This window comes from Loxodonta africana, chromosome 3, assembly GCF_030014295.1.
Source record: "Loxodonta africana isolate mLoxAfr1 chromosome 3, mLoxAfr1.hap2, whole genome shotgun sequence".
Classification (NCBI taxonomy): Eukaryota; Metazoa; Chordata; class Mammalia; order Proboscidea; family Elephantidae; genus Loxodonta; species Loxodonta africana.
Window position 1 is genome coordinate 71,567,260 of NC_087344.1, and position 26,650 is coordinate 71,593,909.

A 26,650-nucleotide genomic window follows, 5' to 3' on the forward strand; every position below is an offset into this window, starting at 1 on the left:
ACTGTAATGTACTCTCTCTCTCCAATCTCATCCCCCTGCCGCATTCTTCAGCCACTGTCCAAGCCAAAAACCCAGAGTCATCGCTGATGCTTCTCTCTTCCTCATCTCCCATGTGCAGTGATTGCAAGTCTGTGGCCAAACCCTTCAACAATGCTCTCACCAGCACTCTTGCTAATGTCTTTCCGTTGCTCCTACCCAGCCAATTCCATCAACTCAGGTCAATCCAAGCAGACACTTTCCCTGTTCCTACTCCCAGGCTGTTGGGCATAGCTTAGTGAACCCAGTGAATGCTACGTATTAGATTCACCTGGGGGGTCTAGGCCCCACTCCAGATCAAGTGAATCATGATGGGAGGGGTGACACTTGGGCAGTGGTGTGTTCATGAAAGCTCCCCAGGGGAGTCTAATGTGTAGCTACAGTTGGGGGCCACTGCTCTCACCTCATGTCTCTAACCTTGACTGAGACCCCAATTTTGCTCAAAGGTACCGTCCTTACCTGGGCTGTGCTCCCAACCTTTACCACTTTCCTCAGGCTTCCCACCTCATCCCCATCTCCTCAAAGCAGATGGCCTTGCCTCCAGTTTCACAGACAAAACAGAGGACATTGGTACCAACACTCTCAAATTTCACCCTTGCTACCTCTAAATTCACCCATAATAGCACGTCTTCCTTCCTTTCCTCCTTTCTCCAGAGAAAATAGTGATCCTGCTCCAGCTCATGGCCAGTCCCCTGAACCTACCTCCATCTGTTAACCACCCCCAGCCTCCACCACCTCCTTTGCCTTTGCACCTTCCCCTCAGCCTATAAACACACTCAAGTACTTCCTATCATTAAAAGGTATTTTTTTTTTAACTTTTATTAAGCTTCAAGTGAACGTTTACAAATCCAATCAGTCTGTCACATATAAGTTTACATACATCTCACTCCCTGCTCCCACTTGCTCTCCCCCTCTTGAGTCAGCCCTTTCAGTCTCTCTTTTCGTGACAATTTTGCCGGTTTCCCTCTCTCTATCCTCCCATCCCCCCTCCAGACAAGAGTTGCCAACACAATCTCAAGTGTCCACCTGATACAATTAGCTCACTCTTCATCAGCGTCTCTCTCCCACCCACTGACCAGTCCCTTTCATGTCTGATGAGTTTCTTCAGGGATGGTTCCTGTCCTGTGCCAACAGAAGGTCTGGGGACCATGGCGGCCGGGATTCCTCTAGTCTCAGTCAGACCATTAAGTTTGGTCTTTTTATGAGAATTTGGGGTCTGTATCCCACTGATCTCCTGCTCCCTCAGGGATCCTCTGCTGTGCTCCCTGTCAGGGCAGTCATCTATTGTGGCCGGGCACCAACTAGTTCTTCTGGTCTCAGGATGATGTAGGTCTCTGGTTCATGTGGCCCTTTCTGTCTCTTGGGCTCTTAGTTGTCGTGTGGCCTTGGTGTTCTTCATTTTCCTTTGCTCCAGGTGGGTTGAGAGCAATTGATGCATCTTAGATGGCCGCTTGTTAGCATTTAAGACCCCAGACGCCACATTTCAAAGTGGGATGCAGAATGATTTCATAATAGAATTATTTTGCCAATTGACTTAGAAGTCCCCTCAAACCATGTTCCCCAGACTCCCGCCCTTGCTCTGCTGACCTTTGAAGCATTCATTTTATCCCGGAAACTTCTTTGCTTTTGGTCCAGTCCAATTGAGCTGACCTTCCATGTATTGAGTGTTGTCTTTCCCTTCACCTAAAGCAGTTCTTATCTACTGATTAATCAATAAAACATCCTCTCCCACCCTCCCTCCCTCCCCCCCTCGTAACCACAAAAGTATGTGTTCTTCTCAGGTTTACTATAAAAGGTATTTTTTGATCCTATCTCCCATATTATCTTCAGCATAAATTTCCTCAAAGAGGTGTTATTCTTTCCATCTCCATATCCTCAAACCAAGCATTTTATCATTTGCTCCCAACATCTAAGAAAAATGCGCTTGCTAAGGTTCTGATGATCTACTACCAATTAGAAACACAAAGACCTGTTTTGTATTCTCACCACCCCCACCCCATCCCTGTAGCGTCTGAATCCTTCATCCAGCCCCCTACTGCCAGCCAGCCAGCCCCTTAACTTCCAGCAGACCTTTCCTCCTTCCTTTCTGATGGCTGTTTCTTAGTTTCCTTTGCTGACTTCTTTCTCTCCTACTCCTGAAACACTGGTGCCCTACAGAGTCCCGTCCTCAACCCTCTTGACACTCTCCCAGTGTGACTCATGGATTTGACTCCTGCTTTTTGTGTGCTGGTGACACCCTACCTCTGGTTTTTCTTTCCATCCTAATTTCCAGTCTATACTTGCTGCTCTCTGATAGAAGATCTCCAAATTCAATAGTCAGACAAAACTAATTATCTCTCCTTCTAAACTGGATCCTTCTGCATCCTAATCTAGTTAGTGGAATTCATCATCTATCCAGTCACTCAAACCAAAAGCCTTATATTTGATGCCTCGTTCACCTTCATTCCCAAAAGGTCACCAAGTTCTGTTGATTTAACGTCCGAAATTTATTTTAATTTCATCTCTTCAGCCATCTCTACAACCACTACTCTAATTAGGTCTTTATCACCCTTTTTCTGGTCTAGTCCAAAAGCTTCCTGATTGATCTCCCAGCCTTTGGTCTCTCCCTACGTTAGTCTAGCCTCCACACTACTAGTCTCTCTTAAAAAAAAAAAAAATCTGACTATGGAATTTACTTGCTTTAAAAACAAAACAAAAACTTCACACTTATAAAACAAACCAGCTTGGCTACACCTGACAAAACTATTAAAAACCAAACTCCTAGGCTTGAATATGACTGTCCTCAATCTATACAGCCAGAGTTAGCTTCTACCACGTCCTGCTGCTAAAGGAAGAGGAATCTCTGCACTTGTACAACCTGTACACCACAAAGTCTTTGCTCACGTTGCTCCTGTTCCAAATTTCCTCCTAATGCCCCTGTGCCTAACAGTGCAACTCTGACTTCTAGGAAATCTTTGGACTACCCCGCACCCTAACTCTCCTGAAAGAATTCATTGCTCTTGCTTCTGCGTTTCCACAATACCACACATTTTGTCAAATCCACCCTGTACTGTTGTTCTATGTTTACTTGACTGTCTCCCCACATAGACAGTGGACTTCAAGGATAACGGACGTCCTCCAACCTGGTGCCACCAGTACTCTGCTGCAGTGTCTAGTTTATTAAGGGAATGGACATCCATAGTCAGAGAGCCCGCCCTTCTCTAACGAAACTATTTCTCAGCTTAATCAAGAAGCCCAGGGGGCCCCTGGTCTTTCCTTTTCTCCCCCCATTCATTGCCCAGCTACCTCTGCTCCGTGTACGGCTGAATCTTTTGCACAATGATGTCGGAATCCAGCACCCCCAGGAGGACCCCAATCTGGCGGATGAACATCCCCTTCAGCCTCTCAGTTAGCTGACTGACGTTGACATCCAAGATGATCTCCACCAGGTTGTTTTTCCTGGGATCTGGAAAGCATGTGGATCAGTCATGGCTTTAGAAGTAGGAGAGGTAACACAGACCCGCCTCTGTGCATTTGCTTTGGCACAGGAGTGGTGAACCATTCAGGAATACAACTGACCTCCTTCAAATGAAAGAAACCACAGTGAATTCTAATAATTCCACCTGGGGCTAGCTTGGAAAGCTTCTAAAACACTCCTAGTCTCTATACCAATCTGAGAATCACCATGCATGTGGTGGGAATAAATAAGGCAACAGGGGTTTGGTGAGGGGAGGTGGGGAAGAAAGAAACACTTCAGTGTTTGTTTAAAGGCCCTTGCCCAACTGGCTTTGCTGAACTCTCCAGGCCTAGCAGTGGGTAGCAAGCAATCTCTCCCACCCCACATCTGATTTCTGATGTTTTGCTGTACTTGGTCTGTCTTTGTCCTTCAGAGCAATACAAGGAAGGAAAAGTGCCCATCTCAACAACCTTAACAATAATGGGAATGTACCTGTCCCCTGCAGCTAACACAAAGAAAATCTGGGCAGCCAAGATACAAGGATTTGTTTATAGCAACATCACTGCTGCCACACTATCTTTTTACAACTCCAGAGTGTGAAGCTGTTGTGTTTTACTTCTGAATACATCCCAAAGACTATTCTACATTTGGAAGTTAAAACTGTTCAAAATACCTAATTCACATACATGGATGCACAGTTTGCCTTTCTGATGTATAATTTGTAGACCATCTGTGATCTGATTTTAAACACAAGAGACTTTTAGTGTCTTGAATGCTGTCCTTCTGAGAGGTACGACAAGGACTGGGAGATCTCCCAAGATCCCTTCCTATCTAAGACATTCATATATGGGCTTGGCCTAGATAATAAAGAGTAGGTTTAAAGTTAATACCTTCTCATCAGATGCTCAGAAATTTATAAATCTCTACCCTACCCCCACGTACAGTTCTGCTCTATCACCAAATTAGCCTCAAAGCAAAACAAAAACATGGTTCCATTTAAGAAGGAAATTTTATTTCAGCAAATCTGAAAAATGTAAAGGACACCAGTTACTTTACCTTCCCTGGGTTGTCAGATAAAGCCTGAGGCTTAACCTATAATAATAAATTGTTTTCTGCATCTGGGTGCTGATGAGACATCATGACTCAAGCTATTCCTGTGCTCAAATTCCCAAGGCACCCTGAGCCCTCTCTTCTCAGTCACATGTAGAAGAGAAAGCGCTGGACCAGAGGCACAAAGGCCTGGCTCTGACACAACTGCTGTGTGACACTGAGCAAGCCCTACCCTCTCTGAGTTTCAGTCTCTCCATCTGAGACGACTTGGGAGAGGTCTATATGCCTCTTGGAGAGATATTATTGAAACAGACAGTCTGTAAGGATTTTCAGCTAGGAGTTTCTAGGATTCTTTAAAAAGCTGAACATGCCATCTGGCTCTGTCCATGCTGAGGGAAAGGGGTCTCGAGAGAGGTCCTGACTGGCTGATCCAGCAATCCCACTCAAGCTCATCACTAAGTGAACTCACCAGGTTTCACCTCCACAGTGGTCCGGTCTGTGTCACTCTCACCCTTTGCATCAGTCACTTTCAGATGAAATGTGTAGGTTCCCTCGACCAGGTTGGAAAGAAAGAGGATAGGATGATGGTCAGAGTGATTTAACACCTCCTGTAGAGTTGAACAACACAGCAATGTTGCAGAACAAAACACTACTCCTTTCTGGGAGTCAGTCACTGCTTCTGTAGTAACCAAGCCCCCTTTACTAGACTGCTTCAACTCTGGGCAATTCCTGCTCCATAATGGCACAACAGCTCACAGTTGCTAGGATCAAAGGAGAAAAACACACCTGGTGCCATACTAGCTTGCAGAATGACCCTGAACAAGTCATTTAATTTCCCTGGCTCCCAAAGAGCAATCCAGATTTGATACAAAGGTCCACTTGGTAAAAACACATTCCGGAATGTTAGGCTCATTCTTCCCTCTCCATCTCACCACTAGATCTTAGGTAGCTTTTCAGCCCCTGGCGCACTTACCCCTGCTGCTGGACTCCCCTCATCTCGAGTCCAGAGGTAGCTGACTATTCCTTTGTCATCTGAGGACTTGGAGCCATCCAGCTCTGCTGTGTTCATGGGCAAGGTAATCACCACACTCCCAGTTATCTTGGCTACCGGTGGTTTGTTCATTTCTAACCAGAAAGAAAATCATTGGGAGAATGTAATTCTGGAAAAGAAAGAATGCTTATGGGGAAATTAAACATTAAATCCATCTGAAACAGAGAACTATTTTAAGTGCCAGCAACCAACAAGCAGATTTAAAGCCTCCAGCGCTGCAGGTCCTGGAGGTCCAGTCCTACCCTGAGAGATGTTCTCCTGAAATGTACAACAGTGGGGACAAGAGTGGCTTCCTCATAGCAGCCTCTCTAAAAGGAGCCATTTCTCTGCTTTGGTGGTATACAATGGTGGGGAACAAAAGCCCACTGGGGCTTAAAGCCACAGAGTGTGGGTTTCAGTCAGCTAATATTCCCTTTTGAAGTATGGTTTAAAATGTTATTCTCTGAAAATTTCTTTTTTATTCCTTCCTTAGTACTTCAAGAAAGACAAATGAGAGAGCCCTCTTTTCTCTGGGGTCCCACTTGAAACTTGCTTGCTTACGCAGGTGTTAGTGTCCAGTATGCTAATCTGAAGGGCACTCCACAGCTGAGGATTTTTCCTACCATCAGTGATGGAACTCCTCTCCGGGGCCCATGGCTGATCACCGTGCCTGCACACCAGAGCAAAGTCTTGCTTCCAGTGGGCCTTGGCTTGCAGACTCACAGGACCCTATCGCAAGCTGCAATGCAGCAGGGTCATTCTAATTCTAATATCTGACAGCAGGGGTCACTGTAGCTAGCAGGAGAGCCACAGAAACCCCCAGGTCTTAGCAACTCACCGGCAAAAATAAAAATGCCAAGGGAAAAACCCTTAATTCTTTACCTATTCAATTGTTTATAAAAAGAGAGAGAAAGAGAAAAAGGTAGGAAGGGAAGAAGGAGAGAGGAATGCAGGGAGTGAGGGAGAGAGTTAAAAAAAAATTCACCTTAGTCATTCAATTAAAGGTTGTTTTAGAAAAGCAATTAGCAGCTGCTCTCACCCTCTGAGCTTCTTCCCCACCCCCTTGTTGTCGCTAATCAATCTCTGCAGCCAAACAAGACATGACCGATTCCTCAGCTTTCTGATCCAAAGGGTCTGCTGCACCAGCCCCAGGCAACGAGGTACCTTCTTTGACAATGACATTCACAGAGCTCTGGCTTTGCAGGTTCCTCTCGTCTTTGACAGTCAAGGTGAACACATAGGCTCCCACTTGCAGCCCAGTCACAGTGGCAATGCTGCTGTTAGCATTCTCAAGCTGCACCCCATCAGGTCCCCTGGAGAAAGAGAAATCAGAGGGTGGAGCTGTACCTGTCTGTTGCTCTCTGGTCCCTGACTCAGCAGGAAGAGACAATTATTGCTTCAGCTAAGATGTGAAGGATTGTTTCCCAGACCTTGAGAGGACATGTTTAAAAATATTCCATTTGAACAAAGTATCATTTGGCCCCAAAATACCGGCTACCTGCTGATCAGAAAGTTCCAGTCACCAGCTTTCGAACACATCTAGCTTTATCCTTTATGTGAGCTTCTAGAACATTCAAACTCTTCCAGTTTGTAAAAGAAAGAAAGTGCTCTGTACAGGTATCTTATGAAACGAATGATTTAAAAGTGATGTTTCTGAAAAGCATTTTTGGCTGAGTAGCTGGTTCAGCTCTTGCCAGCAAAGAAGCAAAAATGCATTTCTTAATCACATGCCCGAATCCCTCCTGATGAAAAGTCAAGAAAGGGAAATGGGCCAAGGTTGCAGAGGAACTTTCAGGACGAAATCATCTTCCCAGCAGCTCTCTAAGCAAAGTTCCCTCCAGCTCCTGGGCAGGGGCCACAGAAGAGGCAGCACAGCTCACACCCTTCCTTCCCCTCTTGTGGACTCGGAGCAAGCAGCCTGCAGCAGGGGAGTGAGCTCGGTGCCAACACGCAGGCACAAGGCTGCACATAATCAGGGAGCACGACTGCTCGAGATCAAAATGCCCTAGAGCTTTCCTTAAAAATACTGGACAACCAGAGAATCCACAGACATCCAGGTTTTTGCTTTATTTTTTAAACTTTTAACCCCCGACCCTAATAACCCCTTATGGAATGGATTCTTCATCCAAGAAGCTATACTAAGTGTTATCTCTGCTCTAAAAACTAATAAAACTCAACTGAAAGGTTTATTAGCTGTATCTTCAACAAACAGTTATAATTAAAACACACTGGGCTGAGGAAGATTAGGTTCTCTAAAAGACAGAAACAAGAGCTAAGGGAAATCATTTCTAGAATCCAATTCCAGCAATCACAAATCAAGTGGTTTCTCTAGTCAAACTATAGCCCTTTTCCATCCATCTCTAATTCCCTAATCAAATAAATTAATAAGACCAGTCTGTCCTATGATTGCTACCTTTGGAATCAAGAATGCTTTTAAATCGTCCTTAGAATTCCTTTGCTTCTTGTGGGACCCTTCATATACTCTGAGTTCCATTTGTTATGGTTTAAAGGAGCTGAAAGAAACTGTGAGAACGAGGAATGGTTCGATTAGCCAATTCCAGCTTAATTAGCACTATTTTGGTTACTGCCTTTGGCCTCTGCTAACATAATTGGTAAATGGTGTCTTCAAGGAAACAATAACAGATTAATGCTTTCGTTTTGTAGATGAATTTTCGATTCCCCTTAATAGCCGCTCTGCCCCATCCCCCCTGCCAGCCGTACCAGTTAATTTTGAGCAACAGTATTTTTCTGCTCCATTACCCCTTCCATCCTCCTCTCAAAAGTGTAATTAAACTATGCATTTCAGCTGATGAATTGTACCTGTAAAGGCATCAGGACCACACAGCACTGCCTGGGGACTAGCTGATGGTAAGCATTCTTTTCTTCTTACAAAAAGTACCTATAATACCATTTTCTTAAGATTGAAGTTTGGGATTATAAACATTTATTTCTCAGTCACCCCGTGGATAAGCCAATAAGAACAAGTTACTTCTTAAAAGCAAGTAAGACCTTGTACTTCAAAGGTCTGGAGCCTTTGCCTAAGGGTTTTGTGTCAATACTTACTGTGTTTTTTCCCAGAGATATGAAGTAATTTTCTGATCATCCGAGCTTTTGCTGCCATCCAGGGTTGTGCTATCCACGGGAAGGGTCAGCTCTTTATCTGGGCCTGCATCTGCTTGAGGAGGTTTGTTATTTTCTAGAAGACAGAGACTTGGAGGTCAAAAGCAGCCAGTCCAGCTGGGAAAGCAGAGGAACCAATTGGGACATATGTTCTGGAAGCCATGGGGATTCTGCCTCTCAGCCTACAGATCGTCAGATACTGTGGGAGATATGGATACAGTCAAAGAGCTCACAATGAAGAATTTAAGACTGAAAAATATAAAACAATCCTGGCAAAAACATGGCAAAGCATAATGAAGTTATAATGCCATGCTAAATTTGAAGTATAATGCTATAGGAGCTCAAATGAAACAGTCTGAGTGATAAGGAAGGCTTTCTTGTGGAAATGCACTTTAAGTTGGCTCTTAAAGGACATAGCAGGACTTGGGATGGCAGAGACTCTAGCTCCTACATCCCCTTGAAAGTCCAATAACTAGCCAAGGGCAAGGGTAGAAGTGGAGGCTGGCAAGTACTTTCTCTCTAGTTCTGAAGAAAGCATAGGGGAATGGACAACAGAGGTTTCCAGGGGCCTCATGGGTTTGTGCCTCTTGCTTCTACCCTCATACAGCTCAGAACCCAAACCCTCCTCTCTCCCAAGGTTAGAGGGACCAGCAAATAGAAGAGCCTGCACCACAAGCTTGGAACTTACCAGGCTGCACAATAACAGTCACTTGAGCCGTGGCCTGCTGTCCTATTGTGTCAGTCACTGTGAGCTGGTAAGTGTAGTCTCCTTCTTGCATTGCAGAGAGTTGCAGGGTTGGTGTTCTAACACCCTGCATCAATAAATACAGATAAATGGAAAAGCAGACTACTAGAATCAGAACATCACATAGTAACTTCCACTGTGGTAGAAATGATTCACCAGTTTTCTAAACCTAAGTTGGTATTGGGGCCATTCCACCTTAGTTCAGCATAATTTGTGAATGCTGAATCGGGTATCTGGGAACATCTTGCTAAAAGTTTCCCACTTCAAGGGAATAGCCTTCCCTGACACAGCAGTAGTTTCAAATAAAGCCAGAGCTCTCACAAGGGAGAGGAGCATGGGAAAATATGCAGACCCAAGCCAGAAAGAACATCATGAGCACATAATGAAACAACACAGTTAAAAAAAAAAGTGTTTAACAAGCTCCTCTTCCTCCTGAGGCCATGGAGTGATCCTAAGACAGTCTTCTCAATAAAATATGGCAGCAACTCAAGCTGCTTTTAAGTCTGCTGTACAGACTCTGCAGCAGAAAAACCTAACACAACACTTAAACTAAACCCAGGTGTGATGTGCGCTTCAATTCATGCCCCAAATCTAGAATCACAGAATCTTGAGTGTCAGAAGGGACATTATAAATAATTTAGGGCAAACTTCCAGTTCATGAACGTCCCCTGGAACAGTGGGCAAAACCCAGCAGCCAGTGGGCTGAATCCAGTTTGCAGACATTCTGTTTGGCCTGGAGTATCTTAGAAGTTGGAAATTTTCATATAAAGGTCTAAAATTTTATCTTTGTTTGTTTCCTAGTATCTGGTAATATTTTAAGACCATACTTCCACATGGCAACAGCCAGCTGGACCTGACCCCTTTATCAGGAATTAAGCTCTTTGGTTTGCCACAGTCCCCGTACAATTTTCTTTATTTATTTATGTTACCTGCCTGTGACAGATTTAGTCTCTTCTTCATTCTCTCGAGATGCTTACCACCTAGTAAGGCAATCTATTCTAATCTGTAATAGAGCTTACTAAAATTTGTGCACTTTTAGCTTCTACACAGTTTAACTCTCGAGTCGTCTGAAACAACTAACCTTTCTCATTAGCCTTTTCCTCTAGTACTAAACATTTTCTGGATAAAGATTTTTGCTAATCTTTTAATTAAAGGCCCTTTAAACAATCTAGATTTGTGGGTTTTTTTTTTTTTTTTTTAAATCCAAACTTGACTTTGGTAATTAAAATGGAGCAGAAATAAGCCTTGGATGGGTGACCCAGGCCAGCAGCTCTAGTTCCCCTGGGCAAGAGAAGACAGTAACTACTCCTTCCTACCTGCATCTCCATCACTTTTCCTTTGCTGCTTGGGCTGAGTGACCACTCATAGCTGGTGATGCCATGATCATCAGTGCTCTGGTTCCCAAACAGGGTGATGGAGTTTTGGGGCAGGGTGATCACTTGATTGGGGCCTGCGTTGGCCACAGGGGGGTAATCCACAGCTTTGTTCACTGTCAGGCTTGCAGTGGTAGAGCTGGTAGCTCCATCAGAATCTACTACAGTCAAGCTATCAAGGCAGAGAAAGGAGGGCAATCAGGGATGGACTTAAGGAAAGAGGAATAAACACTACAGGACTGAAAGTCAAGGCTAAGAAATACTGAGGTGGCAGGTATCAATTCTTACCCATGCCTCTTGGAAAGGCAGAGTGTAATAATAAATGCTAACATGGACTAAGGGTTTACTATATGCACCACTTTACATCTCATTAAATCCTCACAACAGCTCTATAAAGTATTACCCTCATTTAACATATAAAGAGACTGATGCAAAAAGAGGTACAATAACTTGCCCAAGGTTACACAGCTTGGAAGCAGCAGACAGGATCTCAATCCAGGTAAAACGTCTCCAGAACCACTCTGTTATGCTGCCTATGAGTATCAGTGCACTCAGACCTTTACAAGGCATTATCTGTTATGGCCCTCATAATAAAGTTAGGTATCACAGATTACAGGAACCTTAGTGGCTCAGCGGTTACAGCACTCAGCTGCTAACTGAAAAGTCGAAGCTTCCGAAAAGCCTTGGAAATCCTACAGGGCAGTTCTACTCTGTTCTACAGGGTTGCCGTGAGTCAGAATCAACTCAATGGCAATGGGTTTGGTTTGGTTTTTATCACAGATTGCACTTCACAGGAAGTATAATTCAGAGAAACCTGCCCAGGGCTACACAGTGAACCAAGATGCAAGCCTGATTCCAAAGCCCAGAAACCAATGTCTTAAGAAGAAATAGGCCCTGGCCCCTATTCCTGTGGGGTTCAGAGAAGCTACACTAAATAGAGCAAGCTCTGTTTGCAGCAGACTCTCCTTCTCCTATCATCCTGTCATGGCTCGGTACATATGACAAGAATGGATAACCTGGGCAGACAGCCTCTGAGATGGATGAGGAAGGCTGGCCCTAGTAAGGCAGGAGCTTGAGATGAAAATGAGTTCTTCTACGCCACAGTCCCACAGCTTGTGCCAGAGTGAAACAGGATTTGCAAGAGAAAAAAAATGTTCATGTATAAGAGCAGGCTTTTACCTAAATGATGCCTTCCAGCTGAAAAGCCTAAAGCTTCTCATGCCATCTCTGTGAGCCTAAGCATGCAAGGAGGTTTGGTCTCCTTCCATTTTGCTGACAGAAAGAGGAAAAGCATAGGAAAGACATACAGTTTGTTTGAATCTCACCACCAGCCACAAACCAAGCCAGGCATCTGTGGGTTTTTATTTTAAAAATCCCCTTTAAGGGGGACATCTAGGTCAATTGGCATAACATAGTTCTTAAGGAAAATGTTCCTACTTTGGTCAATAGCATCTGGGATCCTAAAAGCTTGCAAGGGGCCATCTAAGATACAATTATTGGTTCCATCATATTCAGAGCAAAGGAGAATGAAGAAAACCAAAGACACAAGGAAAGAATTAGTCCAAAGGACTAATGGACCACATGAACCACACCCCCTACCAGCCTGAGCCCAGAAGAACTAGATGGTGCCCAGCTACTACCACCAACCACTCTCACTAAGGTCACAATAGAGGGTCCCAGACAGAGCAGGGGAAAATGTAGAACAAAATTCAAATGCACAAAAAGAGACCAGACTTACTGGTCTGACACAGACTGGATGAGCCCTCGAGGCTATAGCCCTTGGACAACCTGCTAATTCAGAACTGAGCCACTCCTGAGATATGCCTTTCAGCCAAAGATTAGACAGGCCTATAAAACAAACAATAACACACGTGAGTAATGTGCTTCTTAGTTGAATCAAGTATACAAGACCAAATTGGCAACACCCGCCCAAAAGCAAAGATAAGAAGGCAGGGAGGGACAGGAAAACTGGACAAATGGGCACGGAGAACCCAGGGTGGAAAGAGAAAGGGGGAGAAGCTGACATATTGCGGGGACTGCAACCAATGTCACAAAACAATTTGTGTATAAATTATTGAATGAGGAGACTGGGCCAAGACAGAGGAATATCCAGATGCTTTCTGCAAACCCTCTTACAACAAAGACCCGAAAAAAAAAGTGAGATGATTATGTTTATGACAACCTAGGAGCCCTGAACATCACAGGCAAAGTTAGAAAAGAGATTGAGCAGCACAGGGAGGGAAGGCTCAGACGCAGAGAGGAGTTGCCAGACCTGAATCGCCGGGAGCCCTCAGGCACCATTCCCGGGAGCAGTGGCTGCAGGCTGGTAGTAGCGTTTGACTGCAGTTTCCTCAAGGAGAATCAGCCAGCTGCACAGCCTACTCATACCTCTGGAACCAGAGAAGAACGGCACTCTCTGCAAAAGCCAAGTACTTTTATATATTTTACCTTGCCCCCCTGCCCCGTAGCCGGCTTCAGTGATTGTTGATTTCCCTGAGCTGGACACAGGCCCTATTGAGTGCCTGGAGCCATCCTCCCAGCCTTGGAGAAGGAATAAATCTTTCGTGGTTAGGGGAAAAGATAATTTGCCAGCTCCACTGACCTGGGGAACTCAGGACAGAAGTAGCTCTTGTCCAGGCATAAACGGTCCGTGGACTTTGAATACCTTTCCCCACTGCATGGACCTGTGTGGGCCTATTTTAGGAGAACAGACCTTGTTGGCAGACTATGACTGTTTCAGCTGTGTGGTAGAAAGGTGGGTGTTTCATGTTTGACACCACTTTGTCCATTAAACAGGGCCCTCACCTACCTACATCAGGGGCATAAGGGCTGCTGGCTCCCCTCAGGTCACCCAGCCACCTGTGACAGGGGTCCAAGGATAACTGGTACCTCCCAGTCCTTACAACCAAAAACACTGGGTGCCTGTGGTCCATCCGCAGAACCCACCCACCTGTACACTCTAGGGAAGAGGGACGCACTTTCCTCAGAGACACATGGGGGACAATTCTCAGCCCCCTGCCTTATTCAGAGCACGACCTACTGATGCAACCAGAAACCAGTACCTACACCAACCACCCCTGCCCCTCTAAGACTGTAGGACAGAGCCTGTAACACACATGTGATGACCAGTTACCTGGACACCTGAGTTGAATTCATACACAAAAAGTGAATGGATTCCTACACTGATATACCTGATAACAGGTCTAGCCATCTGGTGACAGGACGTCAGAGCTCCAAAGGGGAAAATAATCAAGCTAGCTCACTCGAAGAGCCCACTTGGGTATATCAAAACAAAACAAACCAAGAAGGTAGGATGCAGTAAGCAAACATAAAATAAACTAACACGATAACTTACAGATGGCTCGGAGACAATAGTCAATATCAAGTCACACAGAGAAACAGACCACGATTGCCTCAACAACCTCTCAAAACAAAGAATCAATGAACCTTCTGGATGAAGGTGCCTTCCTGGAATTATCAGATGCAGAATTCAAAAGATTAATATACAGAACTCTTCAAGACATCAGGAACGAAATTAGGAAGGAGATCAGGTAATACGCAGAACAAGCCAAGGAACATACAGATAAAGTAGCTGAAGAAATTAAAAAGGTTATTCAAGAACATAATGAAAAATTTAATAAGCTGCAAGAATCCACAGAGAGACAGCAATCAGAAATTCAGAAGATTAACAATAAAATTGCAGAATTAGACAACTCAGTAGAGAGTCAGAGGAGCAGAACTGAGCAAGTGGAAGGCAGAATTGGTGAACCTGAAGATAAAGCACTTGGCACCAATGTATTTGAAGAAAAATCAGACAAAAGAATTTTAAAAAAGGAAGAAACCTTAAGAATCATGTGGGACTCTATCAAGAGAAATAACCTACAAGTGACTGGAGTACCAGAACAGGGAGGGATAACAGAAAATACAGAAAGAGCTGTTGGGCAGAAAACTTCCCTGATATCATTAAAGATGAGAAGATATCCATCCAAGACGCTCATGGAACTCCACATAAGGTAGTTTTTAAAAGGAAGTCACTAAGACATATTATAATCAAACTTGCCAAAAACAAAGATAGAAAATTTTAAGAGCACCTAGGGATAAACGAACAGTCATCTACAAAGGAGAGTCAATAAGAATAAGCTTGGATTACTCGGCAGAAACCACACAGGCAAGAAGGCAATGGGATGACTTACATAGAGTATTTAAGGAAAAAACTGCCAGCCAAAAATCATATCTCCTGCGAAACTGTCTCTCAAATATGAAGGTGAAATTAGGACATTTCCAGATAAACAGAAGTTTAGTGAATTTGGAAAAACCAAACCAAAACTACAAGAAATACTAAAGGGAGTTCTTTGGTGAGAAATTCAATAATATCAGGTATTGACCCAAGAGTAGAACACTGGACAGAGCAATCAGATGTCAACCCAGACAGGGAAATCACAAAAATAAATCAAGATTTAAAAAACCCTCAAAACAGGGAAACAGCGATATTATTACGTAAAAGAGGACAACATTAAAACAATTAAGAGGGACTAATAAATGTAGTCATAGATCTTTCATATGGAGAGGAAGACAAGGCGATACAAAGAGATAAAACTTAGGCTTAAATTTAGAAAAATAGGGGTAAATATTAAAGTAACCATGAAGGAGACAAACTATCCTACATGTCAAAATACAAGAAAAAAATAGAGACTCAGCAGAAACAAAATGAACAACAACAAGTATGAGGAAAAGACAAAACATCAACTACTTAGCATAAAAAATTAAGTGGGAAAAAGAAACTGTCAACAACACACAAAAAAAGACATCAAAATGACAGCACTAAATTCATACCTATCCATAATTACCCTGAATGTCAATGGACTAAATGCACCAATAAAGAGACAACGAGTGGCAGAATGGATTAAAAAACACAATTCGTCTATATGCTGCCTACAAGAGACATACCTTAGACTTAGAGACAAAAACAAACTAAAACTCAAAGAATGGAAAAAAATGTATCAAGCAAACAACAATCAAAAAAGAGCAGGAGTGGCAATATTAATTTCTGACAAAATAGACTTTACAGTTAAATCCACAACAAAGGATAAGGAAGGACACTATATAATGATTAAAGGGACAATATACCAGGAGGATACAACCATATTAAATATTTATGCACCCAATGACAGGGCTGCAAGATACATGAAACAAACTCTAACAGCACTGAAAAGTGAGACAGGCAGCTGCACAATAATAGCAGGAGACTTCAACACAATACACCACTGTTGGTGAAGAACAGGACATCCAGAAAGAACCTTAATAAAGACATGGAAGATCTAAATGCCATAATCAACCAACTTGACCTTATAGACATACACAGAACACTCTACCCAACAGCAGTCAAGAATACTCTCTTTTCTAGTGCACATGGAACATTCTCTAGAATGGACCACATGTTAGGTCACAAAGTAAGCCTTAGCAGAATCCAAAACATCCAAAGAGTACAAAGCATCTTCTCTGACCATAATGCCATAAAAGTAGAAATCAGTAACAGAAAAAGCAGGGATAAGAAATCAAACACTTGGAAACTGAACAATACCCTGCTTAAAAATGACTGGTTTATAGAAGACATTAAGGAGGGAATAAAGTAAGTCATAGAATCCAATGAGAATTAAAACAGTTCCTTATCAGTAACCTTTGGGACACAGTGAAAGCAATGCTCAGAGGTCACTTTATATCAATAAATGTACACATACAAAAAGAAGAAAGGGCTAAAATCAAAGCATTATCCCTACAACTTGAACAAATAGAAAGAGAGCAACAAAAGAAATCTTCAGGCACCAGAAGAAAACAAATGATAAAAATTAGAGCAGAACTAAATGAAATAGACAACAGAAAAATAACTGAAAGAATTAACAAGACTAAAAGCTGGTTCTTGAAAAAATTAACAAAATTGATAAATCATCGGCCAAACTGACAAAAGAAAAACAGAAGTGGAAGCAAACAACCTGAATAAGAAATGAGATGGGTGATATTACAACAGACCCAACTGAAATTAAAAGAATCATTATCAGATTACTATGAAAAATTATTCTCTAACAAATTTGAAAACCTAGAAAACATGGATGAATTCCTAGAAACACACTACCTACCTAAACTAACAAAAACAGAGGTAGAACAACTAAATAGACCCATAAGAAAAGATGGAAAAGGTAATCAAAAACCTCCCAACAAAAAAAGACCCCGGTCTGGACAGCTTCACTGCAGGGTTCTACCAAACTTTCAGAGAAGAGTTAACACCACTACTACTAAAGGTATTTCAGAGCATAGAAAAGGACGGAATACTACCAAACTCATTCTATGAAGCCAGCATATCCCTGATACCAAAACCAGGTAAAGACACCACAAAAAAAGAAAATTACAGACCTATATCCCTCATGAACTTAGATGCAAAAATCCTCAGCAAAATTCTAGCCAATAGAATTCAAGAACATATCAAAAAAATAATTCACCATGACCAAGTGGGATTCATACCAGGTATGCAGGGATGGTTCAACCTTAGAAAAACAATTAATGTAATCCATCATATAAATAAAACAAAAGAATCATATGATTTTATCAATTGATGCAGAAAAGGCATTTGACAAAGTTCAACATGCATTCATGATAAAAACTCTCAGCAAAATAGGAATAGAAGGAAAATTCCTCAACAGAATAAAGGGCATTTATACAAAGCCAATAGCCAACATCAACCAAAAAATGGGGAGAGTCTGAAAGCATTCCCCTTGAGATAGGGAACAAGACAAGGATGCCCTTTATCACCACTCTTGTTCAACATTGTGCTGGAGGTCCTAGCCAGAGCAATTAGGCTAGATAAAGAAATAAAGGGCATCCAGATTGGTAAGAAGAAGTAAAAGTGTCTCTATTTGCGGATGACATGATCTTATATACAGAAAACCCTAAAGAATCCTCAAGAAAACTACTGAAACTAATAGAAGAGTTCAGCAGAGTATCGGGATACAAAATAAACGTACGAAAATCAGCTGGATTCCTCTACACCCACAAAAAGAACATCGAAAAGGAAATAACCAAATCAATACTATTCACAGTAGACCCAAGAAGAGAAAATACTTAGGAATAAATCTTACCAGAAATGTAAAAGACTAATATAAAGAAAACTACAAAACATTTCGGCAAGAAACCAAAAGAGACCTACATAAGTGGAAAAACATACCTTGCTCATGAACAGAAAGACTTAACATTGTAAAAATGTCTATTCTATCAAAAGCCATCTATAGATACAATGCAATTCCAATCCAAATTCCAACGACATTTTTTAATGAGATGGTGAAACAAATCACCAACTTCATATGGAAAGGAAAGGCCCCAAATAAGTAAAGCATTACTGAAAAAGAAGAACAAAGTGGGTGGCCTCATTCTACCTGATTTTACAACCTATTATACGCCACAGTAGTCAAAAACAGCCTGGTGCTGGTACAACAGATACATAGACCAATGGAACAAAACTGAGAATCCAGACATAAATCCATCCACATACAAGCAGTTGATATTTGACAAAGGCCCCAAATCAGTTAAATGGGAAAAGACAGTCTTTTTAACAAACGGTGCTGGCATAACTGGATATCTGTCTGCAAAGAAATAAAACAGGACCCATACCTCACACCATGCACAAAAACGAACTCAAAATGGACCAAAGACCTAAATAAAAAATCTAAGAGGATAAAGATTATGGGAGAAAAAATAGGGACAACATTAGGAGCCCTAATACACGGCATAAACAGTATATAAAACATCACTAACAATCCAGAAGAGAAACTAGATAACTGGGAGCTCCTAAACATCAAACACCTATGCTCATCCAAAGACTTCATCAAAAGAGTAAAAAGACTACCTACAGACTGGGAAAAAGTTTTTAGCTATGACATTTCTGATCAGCACCTGATCTCTAAAATCTACATGATACTGTAAAAACTCAACTACAAAAAGACAAATAACCCAATTAAAAAATGGGCAGAAGATATGAACAGGCACTTCACTAAAGAAGACACTCAGGTAGCTAACAGAGACATGAGGAAATGCTCACAATCATTAGCCATTAGAGAAATGCAAATCAAAACTACAATGAGATTCCATCTGACTCCGACAAGGCTGGCATTAATCCAAAAAACACAAAATAATAAATGTTGGAGAGGCTGTGGCAAGATTGGAACACTTACACACTGCTGGTGGGAATGTAAAATGGCACAACCACTTTGGAAATCGATTTGGCGCTTCCTTAAAAAGCTAGAAACAGAGCTACCATACGATCCAGCAATCCCACTCCTTGTAATATATCTTAGAGAAACAAGAGCCTTTAACGCAACAGATATATGCACACCCACGTTCATTGCAGCACTGTTTACAATAGCAAAAAGATGGAAGCGACGAAGGTGCTCATCAACGGATGAATGGATAAATAAACTATGGTATATTCATGCAATGGAATACTATGTATCAATGAAGAACAGTGATGAATCTGTGAAACATTTCATAACATGGCGGAATCTGGAAGGCATTATGCTGAGTGAAATTAGTCAGTTGCAAAAGGACAAATATTGTATAAGACCACTATTATAAGAACTCAAGAAACAGTTTAAACAGAGAAGAAAACATTCTTTGATTGTTACGAGAGGGGGGAGGGAGGGAGGGGTATTCACTAAGTAGTAGATAAGAACTACTTTAGGTAAAGGGAAAAATAACACTCGATATAGAAGAAGTCGGCACAACTGGACTAAACCAAAAGAAAAGAAGTTTCCTGAATATAAACTGAACCATTTGAAGGCCAGCATAGCGGGTGGAGGTTTGGGGACCATGGTCCCAGGGGACATCTAAGTCAACTGGCATAATAAAATCTATTAAGAAAACATTCTGCATCTCACTTTGGAGAGTGGCGTCTGGGGTCTTAAATGCTAGCAAGCAGCCATCTAAGATGCATCAATTGGTCTCAACCCACCTCAAGCAAAGTAGAATGAAGAACACCAAAGACAGAAGGTAATTATGAGCTCAAGAGACAGAAAGAGCCACATAAACCAGAGACTACATCAGCCTGAGACCAGAACAACTAGATGGTGCCCAGCTACAACTGATGACTGCCCTGACAGGGAACACAACAGAGAACCCCTGGGGGAGCAGGAGAGCAGTGGGATGCAGACCCCAAATTCTCATAAAAAAAACAGACTTAATGGTCTGACTCAGACTAGAAGGACCCCAGTGGTCATGGTCCCCAGACCTTCTGTTAGCCCAAGACAGGAACCATTCCCAAAGCCAACTGTTCAGACAGAGATTGGACTGGACAATGGGACAGAAAATGACACTGGTGAAGAATGAGCTTCTTGGATCAAGTAGACACATGAGAGTATATTGGCATCTCCAATCTGGAGGGGAGATGAGAGGGCAGACGGGCTCAGAAGCTGGCTGAATGGACATGAAAAGAGAGAGTGTGGGAAGGAGTGTGCTGTCTCATTAGGGGGAGAGCAATCAGGAGAATATAGCAAGGTATATATAAATTTTTGCATGAGAGAGTGACGTGATTTATAAACTTTCACTTAAAGCACAATAAAATTTTTTTTTTTAAATTACTGAATGAAAAACTATTTTGTGCTGTAGAGTTTCACCTAAAATACTTTAAAATTATATAAAGAAAAAATCTCCTTTTACCTATGGTCCAAAGGGATTTTGGGTATTACAGTCTTTAGGGGAAAACACACACATAAACACAAAACATCAGACACACTTGTATGTGTAAATCAGCAAACATCTGAAAAATAACCCATAGAAATTTTGTCTCTATTCTGTTTCCTTGTTGTTTTCACAAGTTTTTTACACATCCAATTTGTGTCCTAGAATAGAACAAAAGCAAGTTATAGACAAACGGCAAAATGGCAGTTGCCCAATGCTTTGACTTTACCTCAAACAGTCCCCAACTTGCTTGCAGGGCTTCTGGAACCAAACAGCTGCTGACTACAGGGCTGGGGAAAGAGGCTACTGCCATGTCAAGTGGCGGAGAGGAAAAGGTGAGTGAACTGCAACCAGAATGGACCTTAAAAGCTGATCCAATCCAATCCTGTCGTTTTATATATATAAAAAAAATTGAGGTCTAGTCAAAAAGAATCACTCCCAATACCCAATCTACCCAAAACGCTACAGACTAATGTTGTGGTTAAAAGCTCAGATTCTAGAGTTAGTGTGACCTTGGGCAAGTTACTTAACCTCTCTTTGCCTAAATTTCCTGATCTATGAGACTAAGAATAATACCTGTTATAAGGATTAAATGAGATACTGCATGCAAAGAGTTCAGAACAGCATACAGTGAATGTTTAGGAAATATTAGTTACTAACAGAGAGTCCAGGGGCCATGACCTCTGGGGTCCCTCCAGTTTCAGTCAGTCCATTAAGTCCAATCTTTTTACTAGAATATGAGGTCTGCATCTCACTTTTCTCCTGCTCCATCAGGGACTCTGTTGTGTTCCCTGTCAGGGGGGTCATTGGTGATAGTCGGGTACCATCTAGTTCTTCTGGTCTCAGGCTGATGGAGTCTCTGGTTTATGTGGCCCTTTCTTTCTCTGGAGCTGATATTCTCTTTGTGCCTTTGGTGTTCTTCATTTTTTTTTTTTGCTCCAGGTGGGTTGAGACCAATTGATGCATCCTAGATGGCTGATTGCCAGCCTTTAAGACCCCAGACACCACTCATCAAAGTGGGATGCAGAATGTTTTCTTAATACACCTGACCTAGATGTCTCCCGAAACCATGGTGCCCAGACCCCTGTCCCTGCTACTCTGTCCCTTGAAGTGTTTGGTTGTATTCAGTAAACTTCTTAGCTTTTGGATTAGTCTAGTTGTGCTGACTTCCCCCATATTGTGTGTTGTCCTTCCCTTTACCTAAAGTAATTCTTGTCTACTATCTAATTTTTTTTTTTATCTAATTAAGTGAATACCCCCTCCCTCCCTCCCCACCCTCGTAACCAACAAAGAATGTTTTCTTCTGTGTTTAAACCTTTTCCTGAGTTCTTGTAACAGTGGTCTCATACAATATCTGTCCTTTTACAACTAATTTCACTCAGCATGATGCCTTCCAGATTCCTCCATGTTATGAGATGTTTCACAAATTCATCAGTTTTTTATCGTTGTGTAGTATTCCATTGTGTGAATATACCATAATTTGTTTATCCATTCATCTGTTGATGGGCACCTTGGTTGTTTCCATCTTTTTGCTATTGTAAACAATGCTGCAATGAATATGGGTGTGCATATATTTCTGGGTGTGCATATATTGCTCTTATTTCTCTGGGATATATTCCAAGGAGTGGGATTGCTAGATTGTATGATCCTTCTGTTTCTAGCTTTTTAAGGAAGTGCCAGATCGATTTTCAAAGTGGTTGTACCATTTTATATTCCCTCCAGCAGCATATAAGTGATCCAGTCTCTCCACAATTTCTCCAACATTTATTATTTTGTGTTTTTTGGATTAATGCCAGCCTTGTTGGGTGAGATGGTATCTCATTGTAGCTTTAATCTGCAGTTCTCTAATAGCCAATGATCGTGAGCATTTCCTCATGTATCTGTTAGCTGCCTGAATGTCTTCTTGGGTGAACTACCTGCTCATATCCTTTGCCGATTTTTTAACTGGGTTATTTGTCTTTTTGTTGTTGAGGTTTTGTAGTATCTTGTAGATTCTAGAGATTAGGCTCAGCCTCAAATCCTGTATTAATCACATTCTAGACTATCAACACTAGTTCTCGAAACGACTTTGTTTGATTCAAATTATCTGAAAGGTCCCAACAGAGAAAGATATTATGAAAAAGATTCTACAGATCACATTCAACCAGACCATTGCTCAAAAGTGAAGAGTTTGAGGCATCAAAAGTTAAGGAAACATTTCCCAGAAGGAAAGGATAAGATGAGAGTAGTAGGTTCTTTCTAGATTTTGCCTGAGAAGAGACAAAGGATGATGGGTCCTTTCACTTCATTTAACAAGTATTTCAGGAAATTCTGCAGATTTACCAAGTAAGGCTTTGCGAAGGAGAACTGTGGTAAATTCTGATCTACTATGCAAGGACTTTTGCCCTAAAAATTATCATTGCGATCACAATCAGTATAGATCTCAAATAACTCAGGGAACCAAAGCCTAAACTTTCAACCAACTCAACAGTGAATTTGGTATTTGTCAGAGTTGCTTCTATAAGAATGTAAAACCCATAAGGAAAACAATGGCCTACAGTATAATTGAGGCTGGATCTTAACTTACCTGAAAATGTAGTTTCCAGGAACAAGCTTACTTAGTTTTAATATGGCCGTATCTCCAGAAATCTTCTCTTCTCTCAGAGGTCCCTTAAGTTCCTCCCAGTGGTACTGGACAATTTTATCATCATCAGTGCTTTCTTGACGATAAAGAAACATCAGTTACAACATGAGAGCGCTGGGTCTCAGTACTTCTTCAGTTTACACAAATCAGGGCAACTACCCAGAGATTTGAGGCTAGGAAAACTTCATGAAATTACAGACTATCTCTCTGGAGTGTTTCTTCCCTAGGAATATTGGGTCATTCTGCCTCTCTACGAATATTCCACTGCATAGTTTTCCAAGGACTCTAACAGAGGCAATCTCTGGTTAAAATGTTACTGTATGAGAAAAGGAAAATCAGTAACTCTTAAACACGTGAAAAGATACTCAACTTCACTTATAAGACATGTAAGTTAAAATTACACTTGAGATACATTTTTAACTGGTAAAAAATCAAAGTTTAATAACACATTGTATGGGTAACAGTATAGAAAAACAGGCAATCTTGTAAGTCATGGTGAAGTATACATTCATACAACCTCTAAAAGGAACAATTTGGCAATCTTTATCAAATTTTAAAATGTGCATACTCTTTGCCCCTGCAATTCCTATTCTAAGAATTTATCCTGCAGATACTCTTGAACAGGTATAAAGTGTCATGTTTACAAGATTATTCATGGCAGCATCATTTGTAATAGCAAAGACTTAAAGTAATAAATGGTAATCAATAGAAATTGATTATAACAAACTATACATTGATACAATGAAATTATATATCCATATAATGGAATGCTATGCAATCGTTAAAAAAAAAAGAATGAGGTGGCATTTCATGCATTGACTCAGAAAAACTTATAGACACAAGCAACAGGTGTATAAGGAGGATAAAAAAATACACTGCATTTTCTCATATATGCATAAAATATCTTTGGAAGAATATAACCAGTAATACCATTGGTTGTCTATCTGGAGGAAAACTGGGTAGCTGGGAAGACAGCGATGGGAATGACTCTTTCCAGTGAGTATCTTTACATATTATTTAACTTTGACTTATTCAAAAAAATAAAATGATGCTATATGAACCCTTGCTACCACTTTCTATCACAAGTGCCCTTTCCCATTCTTTCTCTTCACTCTTGGCCTCCTATTCTCCTAGCCTCCTCTTTGCCAGAACCATTGACATGAAATGCTTAACTTTGCTAGATGTTGTCTACTAAAGCAGCGACTGCCTCTGCCAAAAACTAGTGTTGGGTAACAAGACAGTCAGGGTAACAGAGCCTTTATGGGTCTCAAAAGAAATCAAGCAAATACTATGAGATAAGGGGCCTGAAACCTCATGCACGCAAATGGCCAGGATGACTCAGAAATCCTCTTCTGTTACCCGTCAGGTGACATTACACTGAAGGGTAAAAAGTTAATAAGCCCAAGCAGGGATATGTAGTTCATTCTGTGGGTCTCTCTGGGAGAAGGCTGACAAGAATCTTGTTAAGTAGTGATGGCTAGAGAGACTTCCTCAGTTAGGCCTCTGAGTTACTTATCTTGCTATGATAGGAAGGAGCTTTGTTTCTACAACTGAGAAAGGCAACTCCAGCTAACCAAATCTGAAAACCAGTGAGCTTCAACTAAATAATGTTAAATAGATGCACAATCCCAGAAATACTGCTTCAAACATGCCACACTGAAGATTTTTAACAGGGCCTGTCTGGCTTATTAGTTCCTAATCAGTTTCTTTAGATGGTTGGTCTTCCCATAACATAGGTAAGAATGGCCTAATCAGAATGCAGACATGGCTGGCCCCAAATCTTCTACCAGAGTTTTTCTACCAGAGTACACAGTGACTGCTCTGTAAAAATAGCACACTTGGACAAGTACTCACGGCTGCCATCAATGACTGTAGAAGTGGTTGGCAGAGAGATCTCCTGGAACTGTGGTGACACGATGGCAACAGGAGGCCGGTTCTTCCGCGGCTCTGCAAGAAAGTGACCCCGAAGAAATTAGAAGAAGCGCTTTATAAATTACAGGAAGAACAGACCATATCTGAGTGAATTATATATCAGTTTCCATTAACATAATTGATGACTGAACCATTGCCAAATGGAAAGTCGTAAGACCAGGTGTCATTCCAATTTAAGACAAGTGGGAAGGTAAAAAGTCTCCCAAACCTGACCATTCCTAAGACCATGCCGTATGCATTCTTTCAATGCTCATGTGCTATCCAGTCCATGAAAAGTACTATAGCAGCAAGTGACCACTTTCAGGCAAGCCTGCCTAGAGATGGACAACAAAAAAGCTTTGTGTAATAAAGGCCATGATAAGAAAGCCATTCCTTGGCACAAACTACACTGAAAAGAAAATGGGTGATTTCTCAACCATCACTAAGTTGACTGTGTGAGAAGACTATGCCTGAGTGAAGGAAAGGTCATAAACTACTCTGGTGCAACTGAATAACTGAGCTACAACCTCAGCAGCCATTTCTTTAAGAAATGATCAAATGGTCTTTATGCTGATCACATTTTCAAGAAGGGGAAAAGATTACCTTGGCTATAAAATTCAAGGAATGAAAAAAGAAAAGCCCTCTACTACCAGCAAAGACAGAAAACAGTATGAAGAATCTGTGCCAGTTAATGTGCCACTCCCCAACTTTCCCAAATTTCTCTGAAAATGCAAAACAAGATACCTTACTATTACACTGTGATCTACCAACAATGGATTATCTAAAAAGAATGACAGAATTTAGTTTCCAAGGTGAAAGAGGACTGGCAGAGTTTAAATGAGGAACCCTGTGTACAAATGCCCACATCTCTGAAAAGACATCAGAAAGAGCCAGCCACTTGGCTGGTTCTCTATCTACATGCTTCTCCTAGGCTCCTGGCCTTCCTTGTGTCTCTTACTTACAATAAACGGTTCTCTCTCAGCATGACCCACTTGGAAAAGTAGCTATGAGAGATAGGCTATTGTTCAGGCCATACTGCACTGTAGGCCATGTGACTAGTGTCTCCCTGCTCTGCCCAATGTTTCAAATAGAACCAAAGTATGCACTTTGCCATTATAATCTTTCACTACATTGAACTAGGAATTGCCCAATAAATTTATTACAAAAAACAATAGGAATTAGAAAATCCTGTAAGTCACATCTCCATCTCCTTGGGAATCCTGCAACAGGGATACTGCCAAGGCGGAGAAACACATACCTGGTTTTACTGTCACATTCACATAGCCTTCCCCATGGCTATTTTGACCATCTACAATCACTTTGAATTCATACAGGCCTGGAGTGAGCTGCAGAAATGAAAGATGATATTTTAGACAACCACAAAAAGTAGCAATTATATTTAAAATAACACATATATCTGAACTTTCCCAGGCTGAATCTCAATCTCTTCTTACACTGCCTCCCAAAGGAAAAAAGTAATCTAACTGAAGAGATGAAACAATGAATTATAAACTAAAAAACCACAGCGTTTAATGTGAATCTTATTAGTAGCTGACTCTAGAAAAACAGAAGGGATTTCAGTATCTCCATACTCCCATTTTCTTTT

At 41.5% G+C, this 26,650-nt stretch overlaps 1 protein-coding gene across 6 annotated transcripts in view; it reads right to left on the reverse strand.

Moving 5' to 3' along the window:
- The window catches only part of KIAA0319L (KIAA0319 like), a 117,647-nt gene that overhangs the window by 16,318 nt on the left and 74,679 nt on the right, over window positions 1-26,650 (reverse strand). For all 6 annotated transcript variants that reach the window (XM_003415489.4, XM_064281693.1, XM_064281696.1 and 3 more), the window contains exons 7-16: window positions 26,303-26,390; window positions 24,988-25,080; window positions 23,077-23,209; window positions 10,734-10,962; window positions 9,361-9,484; window positions 8,616-8,748; window positions 6,717-6,865; window positions 5,496-5,647; window positions 4,992-5,130; window positions 3,322-3,481 (exon numbers count right to left, since the gene is read on the reverse strand). In XM_003415489.4, coding sequence (XP_003415537.3) covers window positions 3,322-3,481; window positions 4,992-5,130; window positions 5,496-5,647; window positions 6,717-6,865; window positions 8,616-8,748; window positions 9,361-9,484; window positions 10,734-10,962; window positions 23,077-23,209; window positions 24,988-25,080; window positions 26,303-26,390 — 1,400 coding nt within the window. The remainder of the gene's footprint in view (window positions 1-3,321; window positions 3,482-4,991; window positions 5,131-5,495; window positions 5,648-6,716; window positions 6,866-8,615; window positions 8,749-9,360; window positions 9,485-10,733; window positions 10,963-23,076; window positions 23,210-24,987; window positions 25,081-26,302; window positions 26,391-26,650) is intronic.